Source organism: Taudactylus pleione, unplaced genomic scaffold (genome assembly GCF_031769625.1).
Source record: "Taudactylus pleione unplaced genomic scaffold, aTauple2 ptg000155l, whole genome shotgun sequence".
In the NCBI taxonomy this organism is placed as follows: Eukaryota; Metazoa; Chordata; class Amphibia; order Anura; family Myobatrachidae; genus Taudactylus; species Taudactylus pleione.
The window spans coordinates 2,168,933-2,177,982 of NW_028284557.1; the positions used below are offsets into that span (position 1 = coordinate 2,168,933).

The 9,050-nt window shown below is 45.2% G+C and overlaps 1 protein-coding gene across 1 annotated transcript in view; it reads right to left on the reverse strand.

Moving 5' to 3' along the window:
- The window catches only part of GPR179 (G protein-coupled receptor 179), a 60,557-nt gene extending 52,850 nt beyond the window's left edge, over window positions 1-7,707 (reverse strand). Inside the window, exon 1 of the mRNA XM_088474586.1 lies at window positions 6,154-7,707. Within this exon, the coding sequence (XP_088330712.1) occupies window positions 6,154-7,124 (971 nt within the window). The 5' untranslated portion in view covers window positions 7,125-7,707. The remainder of the gene's footprint in view (window positions 1-6,153) is intronic.
- Between the last annotated feature and the right edge of the window lie 1,343 nt (window positions 7,708-9,050).

Below are 9,050 nucleotides of genomic sequence, written 5' to 3' on the forward strand. Positions count from 1 at the left end.
AGGACACAATTCATGTAATCACATCCCTGCCCACCACTGTGCGATGCTGCAATTCGTGCTTGGGGGCACAGAATTGTGTCATCAAGCACCTAAAATGCTCACTTCACTGCAAAGTGGGCTGGAACCGGGAGGCTGGCCTATTCTTCCCAGTATTTATGTTTCTCCAGGACAGTTTAGGAAAGTCTGCAATTATCTAGAGACACCTGTACAAATTGTATATGTAATGTTACCAAAGTGGATTTTTCCACTGCTTCTCGGCTGTTTTGCACTTCCTCAATGAGTCCCTCTAATCTGTATTTGCATTTGCTGTAGAAAATAAAAGGTGGCTGTATGATATGGCGTTTCTGTTGAGTGAAGAGAAAATACTGGGCGTGATGCAGTAAGGATCGCTATTGCAATTGCAATAGCGATTACACCTGCAGTCTAACTGTGAAGATATGCTAATGATTGCAATCGCAATGCCATATGCAGTCTAACATAAGGACGCCCACTTTACCTCCGTACACATCCATAATACTTAGCAAGACTGCGAAAACATTTGTACCATCGAGTACCATCGCACCCTCTTGCTTACTTGCACAAAGTCTGACCTTACTCAAGAATTGCTAACCTCATTGCACACAGTGAAAGCCCAAACTGCGTATGGCATTGCAGTGGCTTAAGCTTAGTTGCAATCCTTGCTGAATCAGGCCCACTGATAGAGGACTATAGGATATAAAAATATTAATTGCAGGATCTGCAGATCCTGTGAATTGAGCATGATAAGATACAGATGGGTAATGGTCTGGAGGTATTGACAGGTGTTTGTATCTTATGGAGATATGCAAGTTAATTTACAGAGTGCAAAACAACAGAAGCAGCGAGCAATATCCTCTTTGTGGCCTTGATATCAGTCAAAATGAGTAGGTTTTTATTAACAAGATTTGAGAAGGAGCTGAAGTTTGCACTGGCCAATGAGAGTAGTAGCCTTATGTAAAAAGACACATACTGCAGGCTTTTTTGATGCGATGCTACGTCCAAACATCCAAAGACATAGCCATCGCATTAACTGTGTGACCATCGGACATCTGAGCAACCTTCAGTTTATTAAGTATGTTTGGTGAAATCACGCTGCCGGGGCCAGTGAAGCTGTGTCCAAGGACATGGTCACTGACTTCGACACACCCCAAAAATGGGACTGACACTCCCTCATTTTCTGGAACACTGTCTGCCGCTGCCCCCAAACGTCAGCAGCATGTCAATCATGCTGCAGCTTTTGGGCACTGCAAGCGTCATCACAGACCCAGATCTGCACATGTGCAGTGCTGCGCCTGTGCAGGTGTAGATTTGAAAACATTGGAGATGTGTGTTAACATTGAATTAATGTACATTTCTGAATCGGCCCCTGTAACCGCTGTGCTCAGGGCCGCAGAGAGCCGGCCCAGGCCCATTACTGTCAGGGGCATGGCCTAATAACTGGAGGTGTAGTCACGCCCCTTAGAAAAAAGGAAACTAATGCACTTTGAGTTAGGGGGCACTGTCAGCCCCTCAAGCATGGGCAAATCCAGGGGGAGCACAATCAGTGTGATCGTTCCCCCCCCTTTCTTGGCACCCCTGCATGTGCTTCAGCAGAAATCAAGAAGCACATGTGCAAATTCAGGCTGCGGGGCTAAAGCTGATTTTACCCTGTGCAGTGGACAATTTAAGATTTGTTGATGACCTCCACAGGAGACAAGTGAGTGTACCATATGAAGGTACTGATGGCCAAGGGCAGCAAATGGCAATACTGAAGGGTGAATGTATAATATGAAGATAATTATGGTCAAGAAAAATTGGTCAATGCAGAGTTGACTGCAAGTTCATTTCGCAGGCGGATCTTGCAGGTTTTGCACTGAGCATGCTCTATAACTGAGCGCAGGCAACTGCAGACAATCCAGAATTGTATGCTACTCAGTAGCATCTGCACATGCAGGCAAAGTTTAACAAGAGCGTGAAATATATTATACATATTTGTAATTTGAACTTTTATATTATGATTAAAACTGTTTACAACCATATCTTGCTCCAACTTAAACATTCATAGATAAGGCACACCCTGTATACAAAAAAACGTATGGGGTGAATTTTTATCCGTGCACGCAATGTGGATGTAATTACATCTCACATGCTCACAATGTATCAGACCCAAAATTGGGCTGACAGGAGACTACAATATGAAGATACTTGTTAGTAAGGAAAGAATCTGCAGGTACTGTCAGGTGAGTGTATAATATGAAGATATGATAGATAAGGACAGGAATTGGAGATAATGAAAGATAACAATAATATGAAGCTATTTGTTACACTAAGGGCCTGATTCAGAGTTGGAATAGAGGGCCTGATTCAGACCCGCTCGCAAGCGGGTCGATGTTGGCCAAGTGCGCATGCGCACGAGGGAGCCGGCTCCGTCGTGCGCATGCGCGAGACCCGCATAGCGACGGGCAAGCCGTTGCTATGGGTCTCGCTACAAAGGGGGCGTGCTGTCGATGTTGAGTGACAGCACGCCCCCTTTGGTGGGCATGCCGGGGGCGTTGCTGCCAGATGGAGGCGTTCCCATGGGAACGTCTACCGTCTGGGGCCGGGCCCACTGACATCACAAATGATGTCAGTGGGAGTGCTTTTGGCTCTGATAGAGCCAAAAGCACTCCAGGGCTTGCGGCAGACGAGACCCTACCACAAGGGACGCCGCAAGCCGGATGGTCGCGGTGGTCTTGACCATTGGAACCATCTTTTTGGCCGCTCGCTATAGCTGTGGGGGGTCACCCACAGCTATGCGAGCGGCCAGGAGGCTGCTCTAAAAAAGAGAGGGAGGGCACTGATTCAGAGCGAGCGCTCTGAAAGAGGCCCAGAGTGAGATATCTCTCTCAACTGATCATCTTGGTGAAGCCATGCTGCACTGCAGATGGGGCAGATTTAAAATGTGCAGAGAGATTTAGATTTGGGAGGAGTGTTTCCAAACTGACATCTAAATTGTAGAGTAATAATAAAGCTGTGCAGTATTTGTGACCTACATGCAAAAGTAGCCAGTATTTACCCCAGACGCAAAAAAATGTATGTATTTACACCCCTTGCATTGCAACATGGTTTGCCCAGGTACACAGTTAAGTGCTATCTCTCTCTCTATTCCCAACTCTGAATCAGGCCCTAAGTACAGTATCTGGAGGTACTGACAGACAGGGGCGCCGAGAGGGGGGGGGGGGGAGCGTGTACAGATTACCGGGGCCCGGGCTCCCTGAGGTCCGGCGCCGCTCCCCCTCCCTTACAGCAGCCAAGCACACAGAGTGTGCTGAGCTGCAGTGGAGACTGCTCGTGGCTGCTGAGCAGCAACCACAGCAGTCTCCTATGCCTGTGGGGGGGAGCGATCACACTGATCGCGCCCCCCCTAAATTTGAGCAGGGCTGAGGGGGACCAGAGCGCCCCCCTCCCCAGCGCGCTGCACCGCTGCAAAAAAAAAATTCGGGAAGGGGGCGTGGCCACGCCTCCCACGGTTAGGCCACGCCCCCTATTACCCGGGCCCGCCTCGGCTCTCAGCAGGCCTGTTGACAGATGAGTGTATAATTTGAAAATAGTAAGGACAGGATGAATGTAACTCTATAATATGAAGATACATGTTAGTAAGAATAGGACCAGCAGGTGCTGTCAGATGAGTGCATAATATGAATATATGATAGGTAACAACAGGAACTGTAAGTACCGATGGTGATGGGACTATAATATGAAGACACCTGTTAGTAAGGACAGAATCTGGAGATAATGTCAGGTGACATATATAATCTAAAGATGTGATAGTCAAGAACATGATCTGGAAATACTATAATAGTATAATATGAAAATATGAGATGAGGACAGGATCTGTAAGTGCTTACAGGTGATTACAATATGAAGACACCAGTTAATAAAAACAGTATCTGGATATATTGTTGGGTGACTGTATCATATGAAGATGTGACAGGCAAGGACATGATGTGAAAGTACTGGCAGGTGACTATAATATGAAGATACCTGCTAGTAAGGAGAGGATAAGGAGATACTGTCAGGTGAGTGACTATAATATCAAATACTGGTTAGGAAGGCAGTGTATAATACTGTATTACTGTATGAAGATATGCTGAGTAAGGACAGTGGGCCTGATTCAGAGCGGGACGCTATTTGCGCTCGCTCGTTCAGAAAAAGGGGCCGGCTATTTAAATTGAGCGCTTGCTCTTTGCGGTCTGTTGACGCCTCTATGTGTGAGCGAGCGAACGAAACATGCGCTCGCTATTTTGTAAAGACGCCCCCTGGCCGCTCGCATCCTACATCATCTCTGCTATTTATTAGATTAATCGAGTACATCGAAAGGCGTCTGAACTGCTCGCAGTGCTTGTGGTTGGATTTTCCTACCGCAATCATGCGAACAGTTCAGGCTAAGAGACAACCAAGTGACGTGGCCCGATGACGCTGCTTTGTTAATTATGCACACCCTTAAAACGCTCGTTTTTACCGTTTGGCACCCCTGCGTTCAGATCTCCACTCCCCGTTTTCAAGCACCTTCCCCTGTTACCACCCACAAACGCCTCATCCTGTCACTCAAATTAGCAGGCACTCGCTATTTTGCGAGCGCTCGATTTCTGACCGCACTGACTGGTTGGCGCATGCGCATTACGACCCATACGCATGCGCAGATGTGCAAACATCGCTCGGAGGGAACGAGCGGCCGCTTACGAGCGGCTCTGAATCAGGCCCAGAGTCTGGAGATACTGATAGGTGAGTATATGATGTACAAATAATTGGGTAAGGGACATCTATATAAATATGACGATAATGATGGATATAGTAGAAGATTCATTAGACATTATCTGTATTTTACAATATTTACAAATGAGAAGGGATTTTAAAGTCCCGAAACGTAGATTAAAAGCACTAAGTTTTTCACTATTTCTACAAAAGTCTTCTGAGTGCCGCCAGTTCTTCATTTATATATTGTGGGGGATTCGTACCCCAGTGGAGGGCACCAGGAGCAAGCTGTCTGTGGATATTGGAGGGGAGTGCCGGACTGAATCTGGAATTATATATATATATATATATATATATATATCTGAGAGGAGGATTTGGCTAGTTAATGGGAAGGTTATGCTATGTAATGTAACTAATGCAAGGTAAACACATGAAAAGTAGCTAAATACAAAAGACTGACACCTTGTTCACAGGTGAAGATTCTCTATTAAGAGAAATAATCTCTACTTCTGATGGGAACTCATGTTTTCTTTAGTATTTATTGCAACTATCAATTGTATTAGCTCTAGTTGATAGTTACCTAGACCCCCTAGAATATAGATGTAGTAGTGATCCAGTGAAAGCAATGTAGATGCCACAGGTTGAATAATCATTCATGAGGACACGTATATATTAGTGAGAAAATTAGAATACTGATTATTGAGTAAAATATATAGAGAAAATAATTGCAGATTATTATTTATAAATACAGGAAAAAGCAAATGCATTAGTCAGGGATAGCATATAATAATATAATAATGTGATTTAGCTTTTCTGGTTTGTACAGTCTGGGACAATCTGGAGGAAACACTTCTGGATGTGGGAAGAATATATGAAAATGGGTTATTGAGGCCTTCGCATCAGTGCTCTCAGGGTAGGTAGTGATGTGGGCAGCTGCATAAGGATTTACTAGTGAATAAGGGGATACTGAGATAGAAGGGCAGAGGTATGGACAGGCAGTTAGAATCTGGCATTTTAGGGCCATCTGCTCTCTGAAAGCTGGCGGATGGGAGATTTTCAGCTTAACAGCTGCTCAGTTTGAGGACAAATATGAGTGATACAGAAATCAGTGTGTGTTAGAGACTAATCTGAGGGGGGAGGGAAAAAAAGAAGGACAGGTGAGAGGCACAATGGGCAAATAGCAAACAGTGTATAGAATGAGATAATTAAGTGAACTGCACAAACATAACCAGCATATTAGGGTATGACCCAGTTAATATCATTCCCCTGAGTGTAATAATCACGTTGTATCACCAACACAGACACTACAGATATTTTTTCAGTCAGACCCTCTTCCCCCTCCCATCAGTTTCCCCCCCCCTCCATGTTCCTCAAAGAGCCCATCTGTCCCCTTCCCACATATGAATATGGAGGCTTACTTACTTAAACTCTGGACTCAAATCAGGCTTCAGTCCATAAAATGCTGTGGACAGTGAGATCATCCATCCTTGTACAAATCGACTACCCTCACACTCCAGAAACGGTTTAGACCACTGAACATGTTGTGGGTCCACAATGTAGCTGTCTCCCCGGCTCCACTTGGGAGTTTCCAGACTCTGGAGGTCATTTAGTAGAATGGCTTTGGTAAGAGAGGGGTAGGTTTGGAAGTTGTTCCAGAAACCACGGTCTATTCTGTGTCTTACATGGTAAAGTGATGAAGACAGGTCCTGAAGCAAAATTTCATGTCCTTCCTTGGTGGCCTGAAGAAGCAGCTGGGGCTTGGAGGACATGGGGTGTGCAGTGAAGGAGAGCATTGCCCGGTGTATATGTGGATCCCCCCCAGCCAGACTTCGAACCAAAGCATGATACCATTCCATATCTTCTCGTATGCTGGATTCTCGCATGTCACTTGCCTGGAATATCATGTTAAGGAAGTTGGTAGCATGCAGCAAGTAATCTAGTGGCCTTCTTGTTTGATGGAGAACTGACTCAGGTGGGGATCCCTGCAGGTCTGTTAGCTCAAACCTCCTTGAGCAGTTGGCTTCTGATAAAGAAAGAATGTCCCCTGAGCGTAGGTAGTGTAGAGCTGCCTTTTTACCATCTTCATCAGTCTGGTCCAGATCCGGTATAGAGGGTTCAGAGGGAGTTGTATGAGTTTGGGATGTAGTAGAGGGCGTAAATGGAATTGGGGTAGGAATTGGATATGTGGGAGAAGAGTCTGGAATAGAAGGAAAAGATAATGGAACTGAGGGAGTAGGCAAGGGAAATGCAGATGTTGGAGTTTGAGGTGGGGTTGGAGTCGGAGTCCACTCTTTAATGGCATTGCTCCAAGAAGGGCTCTGAAAATCCTCGTTGGCATGGAGAAAATGCTGGGCATGATGGCACAAAAGCAGCACCCACCATAGCATTGCCATCTCTCTGTAAGGAAGAAATCATGCCAGGGATTCCCTCCCTGCCAATCGTTGGAGTCTTGGCCCCTTTTCTTGTGAACACAGGCACCCCATCACACAGCAGGTCCAAATGTTTATCAGGGCATGAATCCTCAGTTGTCTGACAGAAGAGCCCCTCAGTAACAGATAACTGCTGGAGCCTCACATGTACACTGTCGATATATTAGTTCTTCTCTATCACACTAAGATTCCCATGCTGCTTTCCACTCCCTCTTGTATCACCCCTCCCTCTATATTTCTACATCTTTATCCTATGAGTTTCTCTCAACAGTTTTTTCTCTGTTTACACCCCCTCTCCTTTTTTTCTCAGTCTCCCAGTTGTCTGTTTTTACAGATATATACCTCTCTTGTTTTTCTCCCTCTCCTGTTCTGTTTGTTCCTTTTTCTCTTTCCTGCAACTCCCTCCCTCTCTATCTTGCTCCATATGCTATGTATACTTGCTCCGATTGCTATTGCTATGTACACGTCACTTGGTTCCTCAATCTGTGCCTGGCACTGCCCCCTGCCCTGTGCCCACTTCCCATGACAAGGCTGCCTAATCCTTTCACTTGCTGATCGATGGAGGTGTGAGAGCAAGGAATGCTGGGCTATGCGTGAAAAAGCTCAAAGGCGAGGGAGAAGAGTATGGGAGAGGCAGATGTTAAGAAAAACTGGAAAATGATTGGCACAATGTAGTATATAGGGATGATGCTGAATAATGTGTGTGGAAAAGAATGTTTCTATGCAAAGATCAGTATTGTCAATGAATACATGATCCTGTTTGTGTATTGTTTGTAAAAACTCATTGCAAATTGGGTTGCTGCTGTAGACAGAATTTTTGGGGAGACAGCCATAGGGAAACGTTTTTTTGTATGTGTGGCTGATGATGTGAGTTGTGTAGTATCCTTCTCTATGTGTGTGGAGAAGGTAGAAAACAAATGAAGGCATGGATGGTCAGTGCTTCAGTATTTATTTAGTTGTCCACTGCAGATTATCAGAGACAGAGTATGAGAAGCCAGAAGCATTAACGCAAGGTGAAAATGATCAAAGTGAGATATGTTGCAATAGGTATGGCGAATTTCTAATAGTGTGGCGTCTATGGGGGGGGGGCCTGTGTGTGGGACACAGACAGTTTGTGTGGTGATAGTCTCGTGGGGGGTGGAGTGTTGTTCTGTCTTTTTCCCTGTGCTAGGAAATGCTGGTTGTGTCGTCACACACTAGCTGAAACTCCATGGCAACTGAGGCTGATTTCTGCCCCCACCATCAGCAGCATCAGACAGTCTGCTTTGCAAAAGGAGTTAGATGGGGAACATGGGGATCCTATGCCACACAGAGATATAGTTATAAGATAAAGACACACATGAGCTGGAAGAGAAGAGAGAAAGAGGGAGTGTGATAAAGAATGACAGAGACAGTAGTCTGTAGAAACAGCTATAAGTAATATCCATATTGCAAAGGAAATTGGACATGAATGAAGTGATAGTGACGGTCTGTCCCTTTCCTTCTCTTGTATGCAGTAAATGTAATGTACAGGGTGACATCTAGTGATAATTGTAGTCTCTCTCTCCCCCCCTTCCGCAGGCTGTATATATAATGGACTTTCTCCCTGTGTCACTTTCTATTAGTGTCGTATGAGTAGTGAGAGCAGAAGGACAGATGGCTGGAGAGAGCCTGGGGAGCTGGAGATGTGTCACAGATGTGTACAGAAAGTGTCAAACACACTAAACCTTCTTTATACTGGTCTCCCCATAGTCTCTTTTTAACTCCTCCAAACACTACATTCCATCTACACCACTCACATGTCACTGTATTGACTGCCTGCTTTGGCCCATTCCTGTTACTATAAAATAAATAAATAAATAACTATTTGTCAGCTTCACTTATAGCAGCTCCTTCCTTTTTCCCCTAAAG